This window comes from Bombina bombina, chromosome 6, assembly GCF_027579735.1.
Source record: "Bombina bombina isolate aBomBom1 chromosome 6, aBomBom1.pri, whole genome shotgun sequence".
Lineage (NCBI taxonomy): Eukaryota > Metazoa > Chordata > Amphibia > Anura > Bombinatoridae > Bombina > Bombina bombina.
The window spans coordinates 464,478,979-464,506,658 of record NC_069504.1 but is presented as its reverse complement, the minus strand read 5'-3'; the positions used below and the strand labels follow the sequence as shown (position 1 = coordinate 464,506,658).

The 27,680-nt window shown below is 37.5% G+C and overlaps 1 protein-coding gene across 1 annotated transcript in view; it reads right to left on the bottom strand.

The window, feature by feature from the left end:
- The window catches only part of COL23A1 (collagen type XXIII alpha 1 chain), a 267,708-nt gene that overhangs the window by 60,863 nt on the left and 179,165 nt on the right, over window positions 1–27,680 (bottom strand). Inside the window, exons 13-17 of the mRNA XM_053717243.1 lie at window positions 23,159–23,236; window positions 22,428–22,451; window positions 13,151–13,213; window positions 4,473–4,517; window positions 652–732 (exon numbers count right to left, since the gene is read on the bottom strand). Coding sequence (XP_053573218.1) covers window positions 652–732; window positions 4,473–4,517; window positions 13,151–13,213; window positions 22,428–22,451; window positions 23,159–23,236 — 291 coding nt within the window. The remainder of the gene's footprint in view (window positions 1–651; window positions 733–4,472; window positions 4,518–13,150; window positions 13,214–22,427; window positions 22,452–23,158; window positions 23,237–27,680) is intronic.

Sequence of the window (27,680 nt, the reverse complement as noted above, 5' to 3'; positions counted from 1 at the left end):
TTGTTTAAAATTGCATGCTCTATCTGAATCAGGAAGTTTAATTTTGACTTGAGTGTCCCTTTAAAATATACCCCTCAGATTATATGTCCAGATACATCAGGGTGTATTAGCTAAATACAATAAAGATACTTTGCACAGTGTACATTAATAGCATGAAAAAAGGAAAAGGGAATTTTTTTATAAGAAAATGATGACCCCCCCACCTGTCACTATTATTAAGCTTTTCTGACACATTTGTTAGCACTCTTAGTATAGATAAGGTCCTACACTGTTCCTATTAGGCAGAGGGGAAAGGCACATTTCACTTGTCATGTGACCTAAATCTTAAAGGGACAGTAAAGTCAAAATTAAACTTAAATTGATTGGATGGAGCCTGACATTTTAAACAACTTTCCAATTTACTTATATCATCAATTTTGCTTAGTTTTTTGTATCCTTTGTTAAAGAGCAATTCTTGGATAAGCTCAAGAGCGTGTATGTGTCTTACGCCATCTGGCAGCATTATTTGCGACTTTGTTTATAGAAATTGTGCCAATCAAAATACATGTGGTTTTCTAAACATTAGTATTAAAGTAACAATATTTACCTATACAAAGAGAGTTATGTTTTTGATAGATTCACGTGACTGTAGTACTATATTAGAAAACTTACTGCTGGACCAGACAAGCCAATGTCTCCTTTTTCTCCCTTTATTCCAGGCTGCCCAGTGGTGCCAGATTCTCCTTTTAATCCCTTAGAACAAAGATGTAACATTAGTTTAATGAATGTTACCAACTGTTATCCAATTAGCCAAAAATAAAGATTACAGGATCCATTTAACTGTTTAAAACACCCATATTAATCAGTACATAATGATCTGGATTCTGACCTAGACCATTTTGAGTTTGCCATCTCCCTCAGCTATATATTGGTTTTCTTACTGACAGTATTTCAGTTCACTAAAATTGTATCTGTTTGATGTGTAAGCCTAGCTAAGTCACTTTTGCAGCATGACATGAATGAAGCAGAAGTTTAGCAGGATTATAAGAGGCCAATTGAAAATGAGAACAAATTACACACAAATGTATTTATGATTACTTAAAGGGACATGAAACCCCCAAATTTTCTTCCATTAGCCAGATAGAGCATACAATTTTAAACAACTTTCCAATTTACTTCTATTATTTAACTTGCTTCCTTCTCTTGTTATCCTTTGTTGAAAGGTTTATCTAGGAAAGATCATTAGCAGCAAAGAGCCTAGGTTCTCACTGCTGATTGGTCGCTGCATACATATACCGATTGTCATTGGCTCACCCATGTATTCAGTTAGAAACCAGCAGTGCATTGCTGCTCATTCAATCAATTATACCAAGAGAATTAAACAAATGAGATAATAGAAGTATATTAGAAAGTTGTTTAAAATTGTATTCTTTCCTGTTATTATGTGTTATTTTTTAATACATATTTTTGTAATGCTCAAACTATTTAATTGCAAATATTCTGACTATTTTAATTTATTTATGAAAATGTTTCATTGTTTAACCCCTTAATGACAACTGACGTACCAGGTACGTCATGCATTAACAAGCAGTTAATGACAATGGACGTACCTGGTAGTGCTGGAAGTGATCGCAATCGCTTCCAGCAGTTTTGAGGGTATTGCAGTGATGCCTCAATATGGAGGCATCCTGCAATCCTGCAATACCCCTTTACAAGCCTCCGATGCAGAGAGAGCCACTCTGTGGCCCTCTCTGCACCGGTAGTGATGGTGCCGTTGTCCGAGTGGGAGGGAGCGCGCGTGCGCATGCACGAGACGCGCGTGCGTGCACGTGAACATAGTGTGCGTGCACGGTGCGTGTGCACGAGGCACACATGCACGAGGCGCGCGTGCACGCATTAGCCACACTGACACCAATGAGGGCAAAAAACCAGGCAAAGGTAAAAAAAAAAATTTCAAATATAAATGGATCTGGGAGGGGGAGGGGGGGTGGGGTTATTGTGGGGGTATTGTGGAGGGGCTGCTACACTACAGATAGAGTTAATCGAAAAATAAAATAAAAATACTTTGTTTTTTGGGGCCAAAGTGGGTACTGGCAGACAGCTGCCAGTACCCAAGATGGCGGTAATTAGGTAGGGGAGAGGGTTAGAGAGCAGGAGGGGGGATCAGGGAGGTTGGGGCTAAGGCAGGGGTCCATCCCAGCTAAAAGATTTTATTATTTTTATTTAAAAAAAAAAAAAACCTCTTATTTAGTACTGGCAGACTTTCTGGCAGTACTTAAGATGGCGGTAACAATTGTGGGGTGGGGGAGGGAAGAGAGCTGTTTGGGAGGGATCAGGGGGTGGGATGTGTAAGGTGGGAGGCTGATCTCTAAAATTAACCCTGCAAGCTCCCTAAAAGCTACCTAATTTAGCCCCTTCACTGCTGGGCATAATTCACGTGTGGTGCGCAGCAGCATTTAGCGGCCTTCTAATTACCAAAAAGCAACGCGAAAGCCATATAAGTCTGCTATTTCTGAACAAAGGGGATCCCAGAGAAGCTTTTACAACAATTTCTGCCATAATAACACAAGCTGTTTGTAAATAATTTCAGTGAGAAACCTAAAATTGTGAAAAATGTAAATTTTGTTTTTTATTTGCTCGCATTTGGCGGTGAAATGGTGGCATAAAATATACCAAAATGGGCCTAGATCAATACTTGGGGTTGTCTACTACACTACACTAAAGCTAAAATTAACCCTACAAGCTCCCTACAAGCTCCCTAATTAACCCGTTCACTCCTGGGCATAAAACACGTGTGGTGTGCAGCGGCATTTAGCTGCCTTCTAATTACCAAAAAGCAACCCCAAAGCCATATAAGTCTGTTATTTCTGAAAAAAGGGGATCCCAGAGAAGCATTTACAACCATTTGTGCCATAATTGCAGAAGCTGTTTGTAAATAATTTCAGTGGGAAACCTAAAGTTTGTGACCAAATTTGTGAAATAAACTTTTTTTTTTTTTTTATCGCATTTGGCGGTGAAATGGTGGCATGAAATATACCAAAATGGGCCTAGATCAATACTTTGGGTTGTCTTCTAAAAAAATATATATACATGTCAAGGGATATTCAGGTATTCCTGACAGATATCAGGGTTCCAATGTAACTAGCGCTAATTTTGAAAAAAAGTGGTTTGGAAATAGCGAAGTGCTACTTGTATTTATTGCTCCATAAATTGCAAAAAAAGCAAAGAACATGTAAAAATTGGGTATTTCTAAACTCAGGACAAAATTTAGAAACTATTTAGCATGGGTGTTTTTTGGTGATTGTAGATGTGTAACAGATTTTGGGGGTCAAAGTTAGAAAACGTGTTTTTTTCCATTTTTTCCTCATATTTTATCTTTTTTTTTTTTAGTAAATTATAAGATATGATGAAAATAATGGTATCTTTAGAAAGTCCATTTTATGGCGAGAAAAACGGTATATAATATGTGTGGGTGCAGTAAACGAGTAAGAGGAAAATTACAGCTAAACACAAACACTGCAGAAATGTAAAAATAGCCCTTGTCATTAAGGGTAAGAAAATTGAAAAATGGTCCGGTCATTAAGGGGTTAAAAGAGTGATTTGAACACTACTTTAAGATTTTCATAAAATCAGGAAACAATATCATTAGTAAAGAGAACTCAGCCAAACAGGAAACAATAGTAATTGTAAAGGGACAATGGGGCATATGTATCAAGCTCCGTATGGAGCTTGATGCCCCGTGTTTCTGGCGAGTCATTAGACTCAACAGAAACAGCAGTTATGAAGCAGCAGTCACAAAGACCTGCTCTGAGCACGCGGACAGACATCGCCGAAAATCAACCCGATCGAGTTGATTGACACCCCCCTGCGCAAGTCTGCAGGGGGCAGTGTTGCACCATCAGCTCTTGTGAGCTGCTGGTGCAATGCTGAATACGGCGAGCGTATTGCTTAGTTCAATGTATTCAAAGTATCTGCAGGAGCTCTTTCTCTTGTTTACATATATTTCCTATAGACAATACTGCAGTACTTTTTAAGATTAGAAGCAGTTTTAATAACAGCTATTTCAAATGATGAAGTAAAGGAACTATAAACAAATTAATATAATTCAGAAGGTAAAACTGATAATCGGAGGCACCAATCTATTTATAATATGAAAATGTACAAATATCCTTTCAATACAGCACAGTCAGTATATGATTGGTTGACTGAGGAGTTACCCAAGATTTGAGGGGATCACTGATTATCACATTATGTGACATATTAGGCTGCAAGTCCTATTGTATGTGTAATTTACTGAACTCTCTTGGCCTGGCCATTTGTCTATGGCTGTAGCGGTTTTCATTGATATTATACAGCTCTGTATGGTCAATACTCTACATTGTAAATTCTTTGGAGGAGGAAATATCCTCCTCTTTTATAATTTTGAATTGTTTAACCTATTCTCTAGAGTTTAACATTATTTACAGTGTAACATATTGTATAAAACTCTTTACCTCTGCTCCATCAACTCCGGGTGGACCAGGCAATCCAAGCTCTCCCTATAAGAAGAAAGTCAGACCTTAAGAATTAAAGGGACAGTAAACACCTTGTAATTACAAGACATTTCTACTGCAATTGTTTTTAATAGTGAAACTCTGCCCTCTACTTGGCTTATTTGGGTCTAGCTTGAGCCTAAATACTAGCTAGTCACTGCTATTATGTTAGTATAAAATGCATTGTTTTACATTTCTTATCTGTTAAAGCCAATTAGGGAAATATATGTACTAGGGCTAGCCTTAAGAAAATTGCAGGGAGCCTTTCCAGTTGTGAGTACTAGAAATTCTGAATTTTCAGCACTAAATTACATGAAAAGGAGGCAAACTAATAAATTAAAATATATTCATGTAAAAGAGCTAAATGCCCTTTTTAAGGGCAATGCCCATACAAATGCCCTTTTCAGGGCAATGGGGAGCTTAGGGTTTTTTAGATAGGGTTTTTATTTGGGAGGAGTTGGTTGTGTGGGTGGTGGGTTTTACTGTTGGGGGTGTTTGTATTTTTCTTTAAGGTAAAAGAGCTGATTTATTTTGGGGCAATGCCTTTTAAGGGCCATTGGTAGTTTATTGTAAGCTAGGTTTTTTTTATTTTGGGGGCTTTAATATTTTAATAGGGCTATTAGATTAGGTGTAATTCTTTTTTATTTTTGATACTGTGGTTTGTTTGTTTTTTCGTAATTTAGTGTTTTTTATTTTTTGTAACTTATCGTTTATTTTTTTTAATTTTTTGCCAATTTTTCATTTTAGATTTAAATAATTTGAGTAGGTTTAGGGTATTTTTAATATGTAATATAGTTAATTTAATTAGTAGTTTAATGTAATTTTAGTATAATAGTTAGGGTAGGTTAATTAATAGTTTAATATAGTTTAATTTAATTCTACAGGTAAGTTTTAATTTATGTTAAGATAGGGATGTTGTAATTTTAATGTAAAGATAGCGGGTTGTTAGGTTTAGGGGTTAATAGCTTAATTTAGTTTATGCCGATGTCGGTGGCTGGCAGTTTAGGGGTTAATAGGTTTAGTTAGTGGTAGTGATGTGGGAGGCCAGGGGTTTAGGGCTTAATACGTTTATTTAGTTGCGGTGGGGTCCGGGAGCGGCAGGATAGGGGGTTAATAATTTTATTTAGTTGCTGTGGAGTCCGGGAGCGGCGGGATAGGGGTTAATACTTTTATTTAGTTGCGGCGGGGTCCGTGAGCGGCGGGATAAGGGTCAATACTTTTATTTAGTTGCGGTGGGGTCCAGGAGCGGCGGGATAGGGGTTAAACATTTTAGTACAGTGGCAGCGTTTAGTGACAGGAAATAAAGTTGTTAAAAAGCAGAATAGCAGCGAGATTCATGACTGTTAGTGAACAGTCCGCTGCTCATTGTCCCGTACTTGGTGCGCAGCTTTTTTTATAAATATGGAGATCGTATTCAGGTCCGCGGCCGTGATGTTAGGCGAGCGTATTGGTGCCGTCGAGTGCAACAAAGTTGACGGCTTGATAGATATGCCCCCATGTGTCTTTCTGTCACATATGGTTTCAATATAGCATTTTAGAATAACATTGTGCTTTGAAATATAGTCTGTTGATATAAGAGAAAGCATCTCAAAATTTTACAAGTTATTGATTCAAATTTTCACTTAATTAAAAAGTTTTTAAATGACAAAATTAAAGTGAAGGTCAATTTTGATGAATTAGTGCCTGGTTTTTAATAATCCTATTAAAAACAAGGGCATTTTAATTCATCAAAATTGACATTTCACTTCTTTTCTTCAAAAACTTACCTTTTAACGCTGACAGCCGCTGCAGCGCTTCCTCTGCCAGTCGCAAGCCCTCTTCGCGGGTCCAAAATGACGAATCCGGCTTTCTCCAATCACAGTGTTGCATCAGGCCATAATCCCCCGGGGGGAAAGCCTTGATTGGAGGAAGCAGGATTAGTCATTTCTGACATATGAAGAGGCTTTCTGACGGCCGATGGAATCGCTGGAGCGGCTTTCAGGATTAAAAGTAAAGGATTGAAATGTCAATTTTGATGAATTAAAGTTCCCTTGTTTTTAATAGGTTTATTACAAACTGGGCACTAATTCATCGAAATTGACCTTCACTTTAAATCACCCATAAAATGTTGCATTCATTATTTGCACTGCACACTTTCCCCTGAAATGTAAACTTTTTCCACTATCAAGAGGAGCTGATGTGCACCTCCCCATAATGCAATATGTTACTGCGTGAAGATGAGTAAAAACAGGACTTTTGTTTGCACCTTGACTCTCCTTGTGTTCTAAGTGACAATGTGTGAAGCAGATGATTTATTACAAGTGTATTAACATGAAGACATCACAAGGGGAAAGGCAGAAACTTCAAAAATTTATTGAGCTGGAGACCCCTCACACTCCCACATACGTTTTCTCCTTTTGCATTATTTAGCCAAATGAAGGCAGAGTAGAAAAGGCAAAAAGAAACCCAGAGCACAAGGAACACTTCAAACCACGAAAGGGTGGGTCTTAAAGGGACAGTCTACACCAGAATTTGTATTGTTTAAAAAGATAGATAATGCCTTTATTATCCATTCCCCCGTTTTGCATAACCAACACTTTATATTAATATACTTTTTACCTCAGTGATTAACTTATTTCTAAGCATCTTCTGACAGCCCCCTGATCACATGACATTTTATTTATTATCTAATGACTTGCATTTTAGCCAATTAGTGCAGTGTCTGCCACAAGCCACAGGCGTGATCACAATGTTATCTATATGGCTCACATGAACTAGCACTCCTCTGTTGTGAAAAGCAAATAAAAAAGCATGTGATAAGAGGCGGCCTTCAAGGACTTAGAAATTATCTTATGAGCCTACCTAGGTTTAGCTTTCACTAAGAATACCAAGAGAACAAAGCACATTTGATGATAAAAGTAAATTGGAAAGTCGTTTAAAATGACATGCCCTATCTGAATCATGAAAGTTTATCTTTGAGTAGACTGTCCATTTAATGTCATAACACTGCAGAATGGGTTTTAATAGGAAGTACAAATATCTCCTCAATCACATTCCTCATGACTGAATTAAGCAGTAGATTTTTTCTTTGTTTTCTCTTAAAGAAGGTACAGTATTTCAAAATCTATTAGATTTCTTGTACATAAGAGATGTTCTTGTACTGAGGAATTTATATTTTTATGCCTACAATGTGTTACTGTGTTCATCAATATAACAGTAGGAGATCCTCTTCTTATCAGCCAATGAGCAATCGTGCCTTAAGGCCAACTTACTGTTAGTTTGCTTTCCAACAAATATGTTTAAAAATGTTATTTCTTATGCTTGATTTTCAGGATTTTGTCCTTTCAAGATTGGGTCTGCACCACAGCAGTGCAGAGTATCATAAGAGAGGGTAGAACTGCCTGTTGACAAATCATTTTTTCCCCATGAAATACAGGTCCTTAACAGAGAAATGAATGCAAAATTGACTCTAGTATGGACAGTATTACAGGGATAAGGACTGTGATAGTATATGGCTGTTGTACACAACTATTATAGATATCAATTGGTTTGCTCTTTTAAGAAGTCCCTCACAAAGGTGAAAGATCCCTTATATACATCAAAATTAGATTAATTAAGGGATAGTAAAAACTTTATTTACCTTGCCTGCTGTTATTTGATTCTGAAAATTGTGAGTTTCCTAATCCACATACTTAGAGGTTTGGTGTCGGTATAGGACAGTGATAATTATTGCATGGGTGCATTTGAAACAGAAAATGTTTGCAATATACTTCCAATAGAAAAAATGCGTCTAGTAAAAGTTATTACTGATTTTTTTTTTGCAGCATACGCACATATCCTGTAAGGGCCCATGCTCCAGTATTGAAACACCACACCTTTTCTGAGAGTAAACAGTGGCTTGTATGACAAAAATGAGGTCTTCACAGAAACAAGACACACCACTGCCAACTTTCTGAGCAGGCATGGTGTTAAAATAATGGCGGACGGCTCTCACAGGATATGTGCATATGCCTTTGAAAAACAGTAACGTTTACTAGAAGCATTTAAAAAAATCTATTTCAAATTGAAATGCGCTCATGCACATTTCAGTTTGACCTTTCAATACTTTTGTTGAAGACGTATGGAAATCACAACAATAGAAGGGAAGATAAAAACTAGGGAAAATTACCTTGTGTGTGAACAAACATATTCAGAACAGAAATAAGATTTGTAGAAGAATTGGAAAAGCCCAGTCATTTCTATGTAGATAGTAAAGACACATGAGGATAGAGGAAGTGACGCAGAAAAAAGGAATGGGCTACACTTTCCTCTGCTATGCAAGCAAAATATGGAATTTACGTGCCATAGTGGACTGACCTATGATGATGTCTAAATTAAAAATAAAAAGACTTTTGACTTCAAATGATAAAATAATGAGATGGAGAATATGTGCTAAGCAATAATTGATAAAATAAATAGAGAAAAAAGATTGACTAATTGGATAGGAAAAGGACTCTATGAAGGAGTCTAGCCAGATGTTACTAGCTCCGGCACAAAGGTCATAGTCACTGATTTTCCTGCACAAAGGATTTTGCATTATGAAGTAGGACAGCAGTTCAGTTATCTAAAATGGTTATGAGGACATCCATTAGGATGTAAAATGTATTTTGTTATACAGTAGAGAAGATATCATTTTGGATGTCCACTCTTCTTTAATAAGATTAAACTGCATGGATTGTAAACCCTTTTTTTTATTGTGAGCACGTATGGGGAACATTCTTTCAAAAGTACTGAGTTCAAAATGTTCTGTTGTCTCTAGGGTTAAAAATATGGGCTTAAAGGGAAACCCAAAAATGTTCTTTAATGATTCAGATAGAGAATACAATTTTAAACAACATTTCAATTTACTTCTATTTTTTAATATCTTTCTTTAGATATCCTTTGTTGAAGAAATAGCAATGCACTTTGGTGAGCCAATCACACAAGGCATCTATTTGCAGCCACCAATCAGCAGCTGCTGAGCCTATTTAGATATGCTTTTCAACAAAGAATATCAAGAGAATGGAGCAAATTAGATAATAGAAGTAAACTGGAAAGTTGTTTAAGATTATTTAAGATTGCATGCTCTTTCTAAATTATGAAAGAAAGAAAAAAGGAGACTGCTAGTTCATGGGCCATATAGATAACAAGGTGTTCACGCTCGGGGAGTTATTTAAGAGTTAACACAACACAAAACTAAATGCAAGTCAATAGATAATAAATAAAAAGTCATGTGATCAGGGGGGCTGTCAGAAGCGGCTTAGATACAAGGTTATCACAGAGGCAAAAAGTGTATTAATATAACTGTGTTGGTTGTGCAAAACTGGGGAATGGCTAATAAAAAGGGATTATCTTTTAAAACAATAACAATTCTATTTTAGACTGTCCCTTTAATGAATCTAGGCTACCATTAGTAAATGTGAATATTGGCTGTCAAAGAGGGCTACAATACTCTGCTATGCAATCTGTTTGAGGTCTTTCCAGCAATTTAGGGGTTATGTTATCAGCTTTCATTTACTACTTTAATAGTGTTTTGCATACATGATTATTATCCTTGACAACTTTGCCACCTGGCTTCCTAACTTTCTCTCTACAAATATACCAACCCTAATTCTTGTGGACTTCAACATTCACATTGACAACCCGTCTGCCCCTCCTGCCTCTAAACTTCTTTTACTCACATCGTCCTTCGGGCTCTCACAATCCACCCTATTCCCTACCCACCGTGATGGACATTCCATCGACCTGGTATTTTCCTACCTCTGTTCTGTATCTGACCTCACCTGTCACCCTTTTCCCATTTCTGACCATCACCTGGTCACCTATAATATTAATGCAACAGCTAAACCCACTCCTCCATCCCACCCCCGCACCTGTAGAAATCTACATGCTATGGATCCGCTCCAATTTACAAAAATTATTCAAGATCTCCTTCCTCACACTTCCACTATAACCTGCCCTGATCTCGCAACAGCCCACTATAACAAAACGCTGTCCTCTACACTAGACACACTTGCACCTCCCCAGCTGCGCAAAACATCATGCCGTCAGTTGCAGCCCTGGCACTTTCAGCAAAAATGCTATTTGCAAAAATGCTCCCATACTGCTGAGCGTGTCTGGAGGAAAACTCACTCTGAACCTGACTTCATACACTATAAGTTTATTCTTTGTTCATACACTTCTGCCCTTCACCAAGCAAACCTACTTCTCTTCTCTTATATCTACTCTTTCCTCAAACCCTAAATGACTCTTCTCCACCTTTAACTCTCTCCTCTACACTCCTGCTCCACCCCATCCATCTGTCTTTAGTGCTCAAGACCTGGCAGACTACTTCTTAAACAAAACACGTACTATCCGAAGCAACATCCCAACACCAACCTGCAATATATATTGGACACTACTGTATACTCATCTTACTTGACCTCTCAGCTGCCTTCGACACAGTTGACCACCCCCTCCTCCTACAGATCCTTAGCTCTTTTGGCCTCTGTGAAACTGCCCTTTCCTGGATTCACTCTTATCTTTCTCACAGGTCTTTTTCTGTGTCATTTGCCTATCTGGTATTTCTTCCTGGATGGCCTCTCACCACCTAAAGATTAACATGTCCAAGACTGAGCTCCTTCTTATCCCCTCCTCAAGCTCTACGCAGACTTGTGACTTCTCTATCCCTGTTGACGGTGTTACCATTTCCCCATCGCACCAAGTCCGCTGCCTCAGAGTTACACTTGACTCAAATCTATCCTTCGCCTCCCATATCCAATCGCTTTCTACATCCTGCCGCAATCATCTACGTAACATTTCAAAGATTCAACCTTTCCTGTGCGCTAACAGCACAAAGCAAGTAATCCACTCCCTTGTTATTTCCCGACTTGACTACTGCAATACCCTACTTACTGGCCTTCCTCTTTCCTGCATCTCCCCCCCTTTATTCCATACTAAATGCCTCTGCCAGGCTGATCCACCTTTCCCGTCGCTCTTTTTCTGCTGCACCTTTCTGTGAGTCCCTTCATTGGCTCCCCATACACAGCAGAATTAAATTCAAAAGTCTCACCCTTGTATACAAAGCGCTCACCAACACCACTCCCCTCTACCTATCCTCTCTAATCAACAAGTATACTCCAGCCCGCCAAGATCCAACAATGACCTGCTCCTTGCATCTGCGGCTATCACCTCTTCTCATGCTAGACTGCGGGACTTCTGTCATGCAGCACCTACCCTCTGGAACACTCTCCCTCGTGCTGTCAGGCTTTGCCCTAATCTTTCTTCCTTTAAATGCTCTCTGAAGACTTTTCTGTTCAGGGAAGCTTACCACCCAACTCAATAATATTTCTCTTACCTAACAACATTTCCCTCCTCTAACTCTGTATTAACATCTTTCTCAATCTTGCAGTCCTCACCTCCTGTTTCTCAACCCCCTACCCTTCTAGATTGTAAGTTCCCATGGGAATAGGGCCCTCAATTCCTCCTGTATGTGTTTGTAAATTTTGTCCTGTGTACTTGAAGTTTTTTTTTTTTTTTTTTTAAATCAGCTTTATTGGTAAAATAAGATGAAGCATTACAGATAGTAATCAATTTTACAAAGAAAGTAAACAAATGCACTTGACAATCTGTGCTTTCATGACATTGCTAATATAAAACAACGGAGAAAAACGCATATTCAAAATATACAGAAAACATGAGACAAAGGGGTATAAATGAAACATACATACATAAAAGTATGAAAGTATTGCGGCGTACATCAAGTGATACTGAAAAAAATGGCTAAAAGTGTATCTCATCTCACTACACACTCTGTCTAGAAACCTAAGAATTTGTAGGTGTATATTGGAACTCTTCTTGTATGAAAGACTCCCAGGACGCTTTCAACTCCACATATAGGGAGTCTTGCCTACGTAACATATAAGCATATTCCTCCAGCTCTAGTATCTGGCTAAATTTTTTGTACCATAAAGGAAGGCTTGGTACCTCTTTACTTTTCCATCTTTGGGCAATGAGGGATTTCATACTGTTGCTGGCTATGAAGATAATTTTTTTCTGATGAGTGGGAAACTTATGTGGTAGGTTGTTAAGCAGCCAAACCAAGGGGTCTGGTGTCAGATTTGTTTTTAGCATTCTAGAAGTAACCTCTATAATAGATTCCCAGCATGCCTGAATGAGAGGGCAAGACCACCAAATGTGGCCCATAGAGCCTATTGAGTTTTCACACCTCCAGCATTTATTGCTGGCAGATGGAAAAAGTTTATTTATTCTGCTAGGGGTTAGGTACCATCTCTGAATAATTTTGATGTTGGTCTCTGAGTTTGCTTGATGAAGAAACTTTAGTAATGTTGTTAAACATACTGTGTACTTGAAGTTTTATTTTGTTTTATTTAAATGAACTGTATCCATGGACAGCGCTGCGGAATATGATGGCGCTTCATAAATAAAGTATAATAATAATACTTGGTTTTACTGAAACACTTTTTTATATATTAAGGTGCTGCATTGCAATTGCACTATTTTATTGTCTTGTAAACTCAAAGAAAAATCAATTATGTTAATTTATTTAATAGAAAAAAACCCTCAGATCAAATAGTTATTTTTGTTCACACAGAAAAAAATCTAAATATTTATATAACAAACTAAATGTATCAAGTACAAACCTTTGGCCCAGGAAGTCCTTGCAAGCCCTGAGAGCCCGGTGGTCCAGGAGGTCCAGGTGGGCCCTGTGTTAATAAAACAAAATAAGTTATGATCTATTCATATTCTGTCAGAACGTAATTATAGAAAACATGCTTATTATTGGTTTAGGCATACAAATAGAAAAACAAACATAATTCACATTTTACAATTCTCAATAACACTCCTTAGCCATTAAAAAACTCTGTTTAAAGGAAAACAACCAGAAAGCTTTGTTTCTTCTGGGAAATGTTTGTACTGAAACAAGTAAATAAAACTTTCCTTTTCTGGACTCACATAATTTGGGGTTGATTATAGGGCACATGCTTCTTGGCAGTATTTAGCACTGGGCATTTTATTGTCTGTAAAAATGGAGCCTTCCTTATACATATTACACTAAATAATTTCATGCTAAAGGAGGTTTATTCTCAGCCAGCAAGTGTTGGTTCATGCAAGATGCAAGCTTTTGGAATCTAATGGTAATGACCTTCTGTGGAAACTTTTATCCTATGTTTATCCTATGTTGTAAATAACTTCTAAACTTAAAGGATATTGTACTGAGATGTTGCAATTCATGCATACAAAAGGGCAGCTTCTTAACTGTTATATTGCCTTAAAATACTCTGGGCTAGATTTATCATTAGGCGAACATACCGATTATTTTCAGGCTCGCTCAAATGAGCCTGCAACTGATATTCATAAACTTTCCCTGCCAACTAGAGTTGGCAGATGAAAATCACCCTGGTTGATTTGACCAGAGTGATTGACAAGCCTTACAATCCCGCAATTGGTTGAATGAGGGTAGGGGGCATCATTGCACAAGCATTCGCTCATGCATCTGTAAATAAGGGGAACAAATGCACCCCAAAATTTGGGATCAAATGCAGACAGGTTCACAACATATGAATCCTGTCCTTCACAAACTGATAAATCTAGACCATTATAAGTTTGAATGGAAACTAATGGAAATTATTGTTTGTATACAACTGTATATTAATAAGAACAACTCTCACTTTTATAAGTGGATAGGTACCTCCACAAGCCTGAGAAGATAAACCTGGTTTCTTCTATACAAGAATATACACTGAAAAAGCCTCAACATGTTTTAAAATGCCCTCTTAGACAAAACCTTTTAAAGGGAATTGATAAATAAATTAGATACTAAAGAGAAATTACTAACTGATAAATTCATAGTATTCAAATGAAAGTGAAAGTCAATCAATCAGGAACTTCAATAACTAATAACCCCTAGTTATTTGTCCAAATATTCCTCTTTTTACCCTTTGCTGCTTTATGTTTTCTGATTTTTTTCTTCTCTTTACTCTTTTTTTTCCCTCTTTATTAAATTTGCTGTTATTTTATTTTGTTTATTTCTATTAAAAATACTTTCCACCAGAGTAAAATGTTTATAAGAGCCAAGAAAGTTAGATACAATGTAATCAGCATCATTATATTTATCTCAAAGAAGATCCAGACTGTGGAGAACAATGGACTCTAGAGTTCAATCCAGAAGGAAAACCTTAAAGTGATGGTAAATCCAAGCGTATAACAAACGCTAGCATTTACCATAACTGAATATAAAAATGGTAAGAAACTCCAGATAAGGACGTATTTAACATTTGTTGTTTACCTAATTAAATGCCCATGTGGGTTAATTTATGTTTGCGAGACCTGTAGAGAGGTTAGAGAGAGGATAACAGAAGACAAATCTAATATCAGATGCAAAGACAAGGAGGCATCTGTTTTCTCTCACTTCCACTCTATGGTTCATAACATCAGCCAATTGAGGTACCAAATCATAGAACAAGTTATTAGGTCAAGAAGTGGTGGTGATAGAGAACATATTTTGAGAACTAGAGAGATGTTCTGGATATAGAAATTGGATGCATTTACCCCTAAGGGTCCTAACAAAGATTTTGATTGGGCCTTGTTTCTTTAAGTGGACTTGGTATATACTATAAGTTGTGCACTATTCTGCTTTTTTAATTTTATATATGGGTTTTATGGGTTTTTAAGCAGTTTCTTGGTATAAATTATGTCTTTAGAAGCTCTTTTTCATTATCAAGATAGAAAAATGGTTAAAGTGTAATATTCACGTTTGTCCACAAGATGTCACTAGTATGCAGATACTGCTTCTATCTATTGTAATAGGATGAGAATATATAAGGCACACCTGTGTATAATCAAACATACATGATTAAGGGTCTAGTGCAGGCCTGAAACGTTTTACTTTTTTTCCTTTGACCCTGTGATGAGAGAATAAAAGTATTTTTAAAGAAATTCGAGGCTGGAATCTACTTTTTAATATTTTTTGTCCACCTAGGACCAATAGCCATGCTAGGATCTCAGTTGACACGCATGGATATTGGTTTAGAGGTGGAAATGTTAACCTCATTGAAGAAAGCGCTGTGCCATGGACGACTGGAGTCACTGAGTTAGTGATATACTTGCTTACAGATAGGGTGAGTTTAACATGGTTTTTAAAGATACAATGACAGAAACTAATGTTTATTTTTAGTTTGTTATACGCTTGGGTTTAACAGTTTAACTTTCTCAATCTGAGACAGTAGCTTAATAAACTAAGATGTTTTACTGGTAAAGAATACAACAGACCATTCAAATTAATCATCCAATTATTTTGGAAACATCAATTTTATTTACTCCTTTTTTTCCATTTACTCCCTCTTTATTTATTAAACTACTAAATCAATTATTTCTTAATCTATTATGTAGTCATCTTAGAAGTTTTATTATAAGCCTGGTAGAATCCATGCTTATGTTTCCCCCCCAAAAGTCGCACGCCATTACCAAGAAAATAAAATCTATAAACAAATAAGTATGGGGAAACAAATCCTAAAGAAATTGGCATGAATTGTAGTTATTTCATCTTTAATATTTTGCATGCTCCATTATACTACCAGTACCTTTCCCTTCAATGTCTAAAAGCCTCCAACAATTTGGAAGACTCTGAGTTATTCATTTCTTTATCATTGAAAGGCAATGAACAGCTCTTATGTTATGAAGGCCTGGAATGGGACAATTGTTTCTGGAAAATATACATATAACTATTAAAGAATCAGATGACAGTTGCCCTTTTTGGGTTATAAGATGAAGCTTTTTCACTACCGGAAGGAAATGGTTACTTTCAGAGGCTGATTTGCAGTCAATAATTTTACCAAATTGATGAATCCATGTTTCATTCTACTCTGTATTAGACCCAGTGAATAATCTTATAGAAACAAACATGTATCTCTAAATGGAGAATGTCTTCCATGTTTTTTCAACCCTGTTGCAGACTAACACTTGCAATCTGAAAAATGTCAGCAATTTGAAGCAGCAAACACAAATATTCCTCAAATCCAGGAACTTCAGAGTCTTTACTCTGGATCTGTTCACCACTGCCTAAATTCTCGATTGCTAATTGGGAGAGGTGGGCCTAGACACTTCAGCAATTGAAGCTTTTCTTCAGTCATAGCTGAAGCAGGAAGCTTATGCCTTTCCTATGTTTATGATGATTCACACAGTGATCTTTTATATCCACAGAAATGTCCTATCCCATGCATTATTTTGGCTAGCTCAAACACAGTATCCTCCTTCTTAGAGCTCCACTTTTGAACCCTACACCTTCTTCCAGTTTTCTGCTTATGAGTCCCAACACATATTTTCACAACCTCATTTATTAATGCAACCTTCATTTAGTCAATTGATCAATGTCAGAGCTATATTTCTCTTGTAAGAATTTCAAATTATAAGTGTTTTTTTCTGAGAAATTTCAAAGTTTTTTTCCATTTCCCTGCCCACTGTATCATGTGACAGCAATCAGCCAATTACGGACATATACATATACACTGTGAACTCTTGCACATGCTCTGTAGAAGCTGATACCTCAGAATGTGTGCATATAAAAATACTGAGCACAAATTGATAATGGAAGTGAATTGGAAAGTTGTTTAAAATTGCCTGCTCTATCTAAATTATTTTTTACTTTAGTGTTCTTCTGAGAAGTTGTTTGTCTTACAAACGTATTCACACAACAACAACAAGCTTCTTTTAGAAGTACTTTTTTGGATAGATTTTTATTTCTCACTTTCTTTGTTGCCAAACTCATCTGACTTCAATAGTTAAAGTATAAATAAAGTTTTTCTTGGATCTGTAATGCAAAAGAGGAAGATTGGACTGGGATCAAGAGATTATAAAGTTTCCTAATTGAACTTTCACCATCATTTGAATACTGTGTTTATGTTGGATATTTCATGTCTCACCTTTTTCTTTGTTCAAGTAATACAAGTGATTTATCTGTAGTTTATTTTATAATTTATTATTTATCTGTTTACAAAACTGTATTAATGAGAAACACAAACATGCATTGCTTGTCCCACTGGGCATAAGGACTACCAAGCACTGTTAAAGCATTATAAAAACATTATTGAAGTACTTATGTTACTACACTAAACACCTCACAGGTATCTCAAGAGCATAGGCATTGAGTATTATTTTCAAAACGATGCATCCTTAAAGATGAGATCAATTAAGTCAAAATTAAAGTTCCATGGCTCAGATAGAGCATAATATTTAAAAATAAATAAATAAATAAAATTCCTTTGTTTTCTTAATATCCTTTGTTGAAGAGTAAAATGTGATAAGACTTAGGAGCATGTATATGTCCTTAGCATTGTATGACAATAATATATGTAACAATGTATAACAAGAATGGCCAACTAGCAGCCATGGGCGTCCGGAGGGGGGCAAGGTGGGGATCTTGCCCCTCCCTGGAATTCTGCTCTGGGTAAAAACTTAAACACACTTTTGCAATTACACAATTAGATTAGATTTAAACTAACACTTCTATTTTGCTTTTAATTTAGCTGTGTGCTTACAAGAGAGTGCCATGTTTTCTTTGTGTTGTGTTAATATTTTTTTATGGGCTTTGCTCCCAGGCTGCCAAAATGTTATCTGCCTGAGTCACTAACAGCAGTGTAGCTGTCTGCCAGTACTGGTGAGTGGCCAGGGCTGTGAGTTTTGCAGGGTCATGAGATGTGTACCAGGTCCGGTTTGAGAGTGCAGTCCATTTCTGTGTTTTGGTTATATCTAAAGAAATTACAAAAGGCCTGTGTCACCCTTGTTTGTATCTCAGTGTGTTTGGTTGAAGGCATGCATTGAGTGGTTGTAGGTTAGGGACCCAGTGAGAAAGAGACCTTGACATGGACCCGGGCTATCAACATTTAACCAAATGCTGTAATTAGCTCTTCCATTTTGCTTTTAACCCCTTAACCAAGGATGTGCAGGGTACGTCCTACAAAAAACGGTCGTTAATGACAAAGGACGTACCCTGCACGTCCTCAAGGTCGCTTCCTGCCACTTTCAGGGTATTCCAGTGATGCTTCGATATTGAGGCATAATGCAATACCCTTTTTAAGCATCTGATGCAGAGAGAGCCACTCTCTGCTTCGGCCAGCAATGGTGCCGATCGTTGGTGGCATGGGAGGGATACGAGGGAGGCGGGTGGGTGGCCCATCTACCCCTGTTCCTGCAGTACATGCGAATGGGCGGGAGTGCACGCGCTACATTAAGTGCTAATGTTATGAATGGGAAGGAGGGAGGGAGTAATAGATGTTGGGGAAGGGATCTGGGAGGGGGTAGGGTATTGAGGATAGGGCAGCTACACTACAGAATATTGTTGTTGTTTTTTGGGGGGGGTTATACAAAAAGGCATTTTATTTAGACAGCTGCCAGTACCCAAGATGGCGGCAAATAGGTAGAGGGGGGGTTAGAGAGCTGTTTGGGGGGAGGATCAGGGAGGTTGGGCTAAGGCTAAGGGGGGTTCCAACACTGCAGAATATCATATAAAAAAAAAATACTTAAAAAAAAAAAAAAAAAAAGCCTTTTATTTTAATACTGGCAGACTTTCTGCCAGTACTTAAGATCGAGGTGACAATTGTGGGGAGTGGGAGGGAAGAGAGCTGTTTGAGAGGGGTCAGGGAGGGATAAGGGAGTGGGATGTGTCAGGTGGGAGGCTGATCTCTACACTAAAGCTAAAATTAACCCTACAAGCTACCTAATTAACCCCTTCACTGCTGGGCATAATACAAGTGTGGTACGCAGCAGTATTTAGCAGCCTTCTAATTACCAAAAAGCAACGCCAAAGCCATATAAGTCTGCTATTTGTGAACAAAGGGGATCCCAGAGAAGCATTTACAACCATTTGTGCTATAATTGCCATAATTTTTATTTGATCGCATTTGGTGGTGAAATGGTGGCATAAAATACCGTATATACCAATATGGGCCTAGATCAATACTTTGGGTTATCTACTAACTACTACAGATATCAGTGTTACAATGTAACTATCGCTAATTTTGAAAAAAAAAATGGTTTGGAAATAGCAAAGAACATGTAAACATTGGGTATTTCTAAACTGAGGACAAATTTTAGAAGCTATTTAGCATGGTTGTTTTTGGTGGTTGTAGATCTGTAACAGATTTTGGGGGTCAAAGTTAGAAAGTGTTTTTTTCAATTTGTTCATCATTTTATATTTTATTTTATAGTAAATTATAAGATATGATGAAAATAATAGTATCTTTAGAAAGTCCATTTAATGGCGAAAAAAACAGTATATAATATGTGTGGGTACAGTAAATGAGTAAGAGGAAGATTACAGCAAAACACAAACACAGCAGAAATGTAAAAATTGAAAAAATGGTCTGGTCACTAAGGGGTTAATCTAGCTGTCTACTTGCAAGAGAGTGACAGACTTTCTAAGTGTTGTATGTAAATAAAATATTTTCTCATCATATTGCAGTTCCAAAACATTTCTTCTGGGCTGTCCCTCCCATAAAGCTAAGTACAGGTGGCCCTCATTTTACAACGGTTCAATTTACACCGTTTCAGAATAACCTTTTTTCCCAGTCATGTGACTGCTATTGAAAAACATTGAGAAGCAGTGCATTTATTAAAATAGCCAGTAGGTGGAGCAGTCCGCTTGTGTTGCAGCAAAGCCATGCAAGCTGAAATTAATCAGTTTAACCAGACCTGAGCTATCGAGCAGATTTCAAAGGAACAAGAACTTCCTGTCTATAAATCAGTCCAGATTGGAATGCATAGAAAGAACTGTTTGCAGAAAAATGCAAGTGAAGTCTTGTCTGATTATTTTATTAGGTTTATAATGCTGTTTAGCAAATGTTTTTGTTCATTTAACTTAGTTTAATTATATATTCTGTGTTGTGTAATTATTTTATTAAGTTTGTAATGCTGTTTAGAAAATGTTTTTGTTCATTTAACTTAGTTTAATTATATATTCTGTGTTGTGTGATTATTGTACTAGGTTTATAATGCTGTTTAGCATTTAAAGTCTTCATTTTAAAGCTTTAAAAATAATGTATTAGGTGTTACTTATGAGAATTTTGAGAGGGGCCTGGAACCTATCTCCCTCACTTCCCATTGGCTTTCATTATAAACTGGGTTTTAATTTACAATGGTTTCGATTTACAACCATTCCTTCTGGAACCTAACCCCGGCGTAAACTGAGGGCTACCTGTATAAGCATTAACTTGAGTCACTCTTTTGACACCAATGAGCTACCATATTTAAAATGATCTGCAGGTCATACATACAATGGGCAACTCTGTCTGTTTCACATGTTGCTATTGATATCATTGGGGTATTTTTTTTTTTTTGCCCCCCCCCCCCGGAAAAATGTCTGCGGACGCCCATGCTAGCCTCTGGTAGATGGGCAAACAAGTTTTCCACAACTTAAAAGGGTAGAACAGCAGATAAAATGTACCCTGTATTTATATCTAAATCTGGCCCTGTGCCACGGTTCATTTTTAAGAAATATATTATTATTATTATTATTATTATTATTTGTGTGTTTAATAGTCATAAATTATATGTGGCCTTTAAAGCATTTAAAATAATATTTTGCAGTCCCCATGTGTTTAGGAAAGTGACCATGATGTAAAACATTGCTACAAACATTGTTACATACGCCACAGCCATAGAGTGCTAAACAAATGTGCACACTCCTGAACCTATGTCTACTCTTCAACAAAGGATATGAGAGAATGAAGAAAATGTGATAATAGAAGTAAATTAGATTTCTTATACATGCTCTGTCTAAACCATGAAAGTTTAATTGTGACTTTATTGTCCATTTAAAATGTGTTACTAAAATTACTATAAGAAAATATTATGCAGTGGTCCTTAACTGTTTTAATATTACAGACTTGTATAATTATACCCAGCTACAGCAAATATCACTACACCATTTTGTTAGATAAACACTACAAAGAACTTATTATCTTCTAACTTGCATGAAAATGTTTCCCTCTAATCACGTCATTGTTTATTACAAAAGTATTTTACTTACAGTAAAATTTGTACTGCTTAAAAAAAAATCAAAAAAATATTAAAGATAAAAAAAAAATAGCATGCAGTTTTATACAATTCCAGTTTACTTTTATTACATAATTTGCTTCATTCTCTTGGAATCCTTTGTTGAAAAGCATACCTAGGTAGGCTCAGGAATGCAACGGATTACTGGGAGCTAGCTGCTTCAGCCAATGTGTTAATTTGACTCTATGTAGTGCATGGCTGTTTCTTCAACAAAAGATACAAAGAGAATGAAGCAAGTCTAATAAAAAAGTAAATTGGAATTGTTTAAAATTGTGTGCTCTGTCATAATCATGAAATAAAAGGTTTGATTTGATGTGCCTTTAAAGGGACAGTCAACCCCATAATTTTTGTTGTTTTAAAAGATAGATAATCCCTTAATTACCCATTCCCCAGTTTTGCATAACCAACACAGTTATAATAATACACTTTTTACCTCTGTAATTACCTTGTATCTAAGCTTCTGCTGACTGCCCCCTTATTTCAGTTATTTTGACAGACTTGCATTTTAGCCAATCAGTGCTCACTCCTCTGTAAATTCACATGCATGAGCTCAATTTTATCTATATGAAACACATGAACTAACACCCTCTAGTGGTGAAAAACTGTCAACATGCATTTAGATTAGAGGCGGCCTTCAAGGTCTAAGAAATTAGCATATGTTCCTCCTAGGTTTAACTTTCAACTAAGAATACCAAGAGTACAAAGCAAACTTGGTACTAAAAGTAAATTGGAAAGTTTACATGCCCTATTTGAATCATGAAATTTGTTTTTGGACTTATGTCATCCAAGTTCACTGGTTTGTCATTTGGGATCATTGTGAGGTGAGAGTAACATGCAATGGCAGACGTGCACAAATCTCATTATATTTACCACAATATTGTGTATCCCTGCAGCCTGCAAATATAAATATTTTTAGGTATTTAACATCTTCAGTTTCTTCTGTTTCCACAGGTGAATGTTTAGAACCTTTTACTCACCACAGAAAGTAAACCCAGAGCTGAGCATATAATAACCACGGTTACAGCTGTTTAAGCCATTGATACATAGGGGCCTACTTATTAATGTGCGAGTGGACATGATACGATGTAGCGTATCATGTCCGCTGCACATCGATAAATGCCGATAGCATACGCTGTCGGCATTTATCATTACACAAGCAGTTCTTGTGAACTGCTGGTGCAATGCCACCCCTGCAGATTCATGGCCAATCGTTCGCTAGCAGGGGTTGTCAATCAATTGATTTCTGTCCGCGGCCTCAGAGCAGGCAGACAAGTTATGGAGCAGCGGTCTGAAGGCTCGCCGGAAACATTCGGAGCTTGATAATTCGGCCCCATAATGTCAGAATATGACATTACACATAACGTACATAACACATAACACAATGTACATATTAGTCAACAACTTTGTATTCTGTAAAGAAGCTTAGATTTAAATAAATAGAAATTAACATGTTTTGTTAAACAATTTAATAAGTGACCCAATAATTAACTCAACAAAAACAACTTTATGATGCTGAAAACATTACAATTATCTGACTAAAATCTTATTGCAAGCTTTTTAGCACAGCACATTAGTTGATTCTGAGCTTCCATTTAAATTACCTTTAGCGTATCCATGATTCTTCCATCATAGTCAATAACCACTGTATCACCACGTTCTCCTTTTTGACCAGGTGGACCCTGAATTTAAAGAAAATATTTTTATAAAACAAGCAAATGGCTGCATTTTTTGCATTCTACTGGAATACAATTTTGTTGCATAAAAGAGGGGTTCTTTTTCTTTCTTATTAAATTAAAATAATGAAATCATAATTTTTACTTCAGTATTAATGCCAATAACATTCTGAATGAGACTTTAAATGTGACATTTACAAGAGGTGGCAGTGCATGTCTAACAATGTTAAACATGTATTAATAGGTCCTCCATACTTGATAGTCATGAAACGTTTAAAGGGACAGTCTATAATATAATTTGTATTGTTTTAAAAGATAGATAATCCCTTTATAACCCATTCCCCAGTTTTACATAAACAACTAAGTTATATTAAAGGGCCATAATACCCAAATGTTTAAACACTTGAAAGTGATGCAGTATAGCTGTAAAAAGCTGACTAGAAAATATCACCTGAGCATCTCTATGTAAAAAAAGTAAGATATTTTACCTCAAAAGTTCCTCAGTAGCCACATCCCATTGTAAAGGGTTTCTAAGCAGCATTTTAGTGTGTCTGTCCTGGGACAGCTGAAAGGATGAGCCTCGTGAACTCTCATATTATTTCACCAATCAGGTAAAGGAAGCTTACTATGAAATCTCATGAGAGTTAAGTCAAATCTCATGAGATCACAGTAAGAGTTCATGACCTCAGCACTGCTGATGCTGATTGGCTGCTGTTCATTTCTTCATTTTTTATTTTTTTTTACCTGCAGCTGGGAGCAGCTGAGTATAACTTTTTACACAGAACTTACTCTGCTGAGCTGAGGAGATTGTGAGGTAAAATATCTTCCTTTTTTACATAGAGATGCTCAGGTGATATTTTCCTGTCAGCTTTTTACAGTTATACTGCATCAGTTTCAAGTGATTTAGCATATGAGTATTATGTCCCTTTAATATACTTTTTACCTCTGTGATTACTTGTATTTAAGCCTCTTCTGACAGCCCCCTGACCACATGACTTTTTATTTATTATCTATTGACTTGCATTTTAGCCAATTAGTGCTGTGTTGTGCTGAATCTTAAAAAACTCCCCGGGCGTGAACATAATGTTATCTATATGGCCCACATGAACTAGCAGACTCCTGTTGTGAAAAGCTAATAAAAAGCATTGTGATAAGAGGCTTTCTTTAGTGGCTTAGAAACAGGCAGAAATTTAGAGGTTTAAATGTAATAAAGTATATTACTATAACCATGTTTTTTGTGCAAAGCTGGGGAATGGGTAGTAAAGGCGTTATCTATCTTTTTAAACAATAACAATTTTAGTGTAGACTGTTCCTTTAACCCAGATATTCTGCCTTGCACACTACATTATAGACAAAAAAATTGATAATCCTGTTTTCATCTCTTTCTTAATGGGAATTTGAAAGATTAATGGTTAAAGACCATTTGCATATGCACATCTAATGGTCCTGAACCTTATGCACAGGGAAGATGTTTATATGCATCCATTTAGTCTAAGAGGCCTATTTATGAAATGTCTGTCGGGCCTGACCGACAGTGCGGATCAGGTCCGACAGACATCGCTAAATGCGGAGAGAAATACGCTCTCTGTATTCAGCATTGCACCAGCAGCTCTTGTGAGCTGCTAGTGCAATGCCACCCCCTGCAGATTCGCGGCCAATCAGCCACCGGCAGGGGGGTGTCAATCAACCCGATCGTACTCGATCAGGTTGAATTCCGGCGATGTCTGTCCGCCTGCTTAGAGCAGGCGGACTGGGTTATGGAGCAGCGGTCTTTAGACCTCTGCTTTATAACTGCTGTTTCTGGCTCCATGCGGAGCTTAATAGATAGGCCCCTATATGTCTTCAGGAGACCTGAGTTATTGGATTCCTGCCTTATTGAGGCTGGAACAAGTAAAATCACTTGAATAATGAAAAAGCATATTTTTTTATATGCAAAATAACTCACAAGGCTAGTGCCTTAGTAAATAAGACTAGTGCAAGGGTAAATAAGGCTAGTGCCAGGGTAAATAAGGCTAGTGCCAGGGTAAATAAGGCTAGTGCCTTAGTAAATAAGACTAGTGCCAGGGTAAATAAGACTAGTGCAAGGGCAAATAAGGCTAGTGCCAGGGTAAATAAGGCTAGTGCCAGGGTAAATAAGGCTAGTGCCTTAGTAAATAAGACTAATGCCAGGGTAAATAAGGCTAGTGCAAGGGTAAATAAGGCTAGTGCAAGGGTAAATAAGGCTAGTGCCAGGGTAAATAAGGCTAGTGCCAGGGTAAATAAGGCTAGTGCCAGGGTAAATAAGACTAGTGCCAGGGTAAATAAGGCTAGTGCAAGGGTAAATAAGGCTAGTGCCAGGGTAAATAAGACTAGTGCAAGGGTAAATAAGGCTAGTGCCAGGGTAAATAAGACTAGTGCCAGGGTAAATAAGGCTAGTGCCAGGGTAAATAAGACTAGTGCAAGGGTAAATAAGGCTAGTGCCAGGGTAAATAAGACTAGTGCCAGGGTAAATAAGACTAGTGCCAGGGTAAATAAGACTAGTGCCAGGGTAAATAAGACTAGTGCCAGGGTAAATAAGACTAGTGCAAGGGCAAATAAGGCTAGTGCCAGGGTAAATAAGACTAGTGCAAGGGTAAATAAGGCTAGTGCCTTAGTAAATAAGACTAATGCCAGGGTAAATAAGGCTAGTGCCAGGGTAAATAAGACTAGTGCCAGGGTAAATAAGACTAGTGCCAGGGTAAATAAGACTAGTGCCAGGGTAAATAAGACTAGTGCCAGGGTAAATAAGGCTAGTGCCAGGGTAAATAAGACTAGTGCCAGGGTAAATAAGGCTAGTGCCAGGGTAAATAAGACTAGTGCCAGGGTAAATAAGACTAGTGCCAGGGTAAATAAGACTAGTGCCAGGGTAAATAAGACTAGTGCCAGGGTAAATAAGACTAGTGCCAGGGTAAATAAGACTAGTGCCAGGGTAAATAAGGCTAGTGCCAGGGTAAATAAGACTAGTGCCAGGGTAAATAAGGCTAGTGCCAGGGTAAATAAGACTAGTGCAAGGGCAAATAAGGCTAGTGCCAGGGTAAATAAGGCTAAATTGTGAATATATCCTTGGTGCTGTGGATTCTTTTGGAATTTGGATGATTATCTTTGGGTGCCCGCAGTAACCCTTCCAGCGTGCACTAGGACTAAGGTGCTGTGTCTATTGGGATTGCATAAATAGGGCTAGTGCCAGGGTAAATAAGGCTAGTGCCTTGCAAAATAACTTGGTATTTAAACTCACAAGGCTAGTGCCTTGCTAAATATGGCTAGTACCTGGGTAAATAAGGCTAGTGCCAGGGTAAATAAGGCTAGTTCCATGGTAAATAAGGCTAGTTCCAGGGTAAATAAGGCTAGTGCCAAGGTAAAAAAGGCTAGTGCCAAGGAAAAAAAGGCTAGTGCCAAGGTAAATAAGGCTAGTGCCAAGGTAAATAAGGCTAGTGCCTTGGTAAAAAAAGGCTATTGCCAGGGTAAATAAGGCTATTGCCAGGCTAAATAAGGCTAGTGCCAGGGTAAATAAGGCTAGCACCTTAGCAAATAAGGCTAGCACCTTAGCAAATGAGGCTAGTTCCAGAGTAAATAAGGCTAGTGCCTTAGTAAATAAGGCTAGTGGCAGGGTAAATAAGGCTAGCGCCTTGGTAAATAAGGCTAATGCCAGGGTAAATAAGGCTAGTGCCTGGGTAAATAAGGCTAGTGCCTGGGTAAATAAGGCTAGTGCCTGGGTAAATAAGGCTTGTGCCAGGGTAAATAAGGCTAGTGCCATGGTAAATAAGGCTAGTGCCATGGTAAATAAGGCTAGTGCCTGGGTAAATAAGGCTAGTGCCTGGGTAAATAAGGCTAGTGCCTGGGTAAATAAGGCTAGTGCCTTAGTAAATAAGACTAGTGCCATGGTAAATAAGACTAGTGCCTGGGTAAATAAGGCTTGTGTCTGGGTAAATAAGGCTAGTGCCTTAGTAAATAAGGCTAGTGTCATGGTAAATAAGGCTAGTGCCATGGTAAATAAGACTAGTGCCTTGGTAAGTAAGGCTAGTGCATGAGTAAATAAGGCTAGTGCCTGGGTAAAGAAGGCTAGTGCCTGGGTAAAGAAGGCTAGTGCCTGGGTAAAGAAGGCTAGTGCCTGGGTCGTAGCCAGTATTGTGCAACAAAGCACACAAGCAAAAGATACTTAAAGGGATAGTCTAGTCGAAATTAGACTTTCATGATTCAGATGGCGCATGCAATTTTAAGCAACTTTCTAATTTTCTCCTACTATCAATTTTTCTTTGTTCTCATGGTATCTTTATTTGAAAAGCTTGAATGTAAGCTTAGGAGACAGCCCATTTTTGGTTCAGCACCTGAGTAGCGCTTGCTGATTGGTGTCTAAATGTAGCCACCAATCATCAAGTGCTACTCAGTGTTCTGAACCAAAAATGGGCTGGCTCCTAAGCTTACATTCCAGATC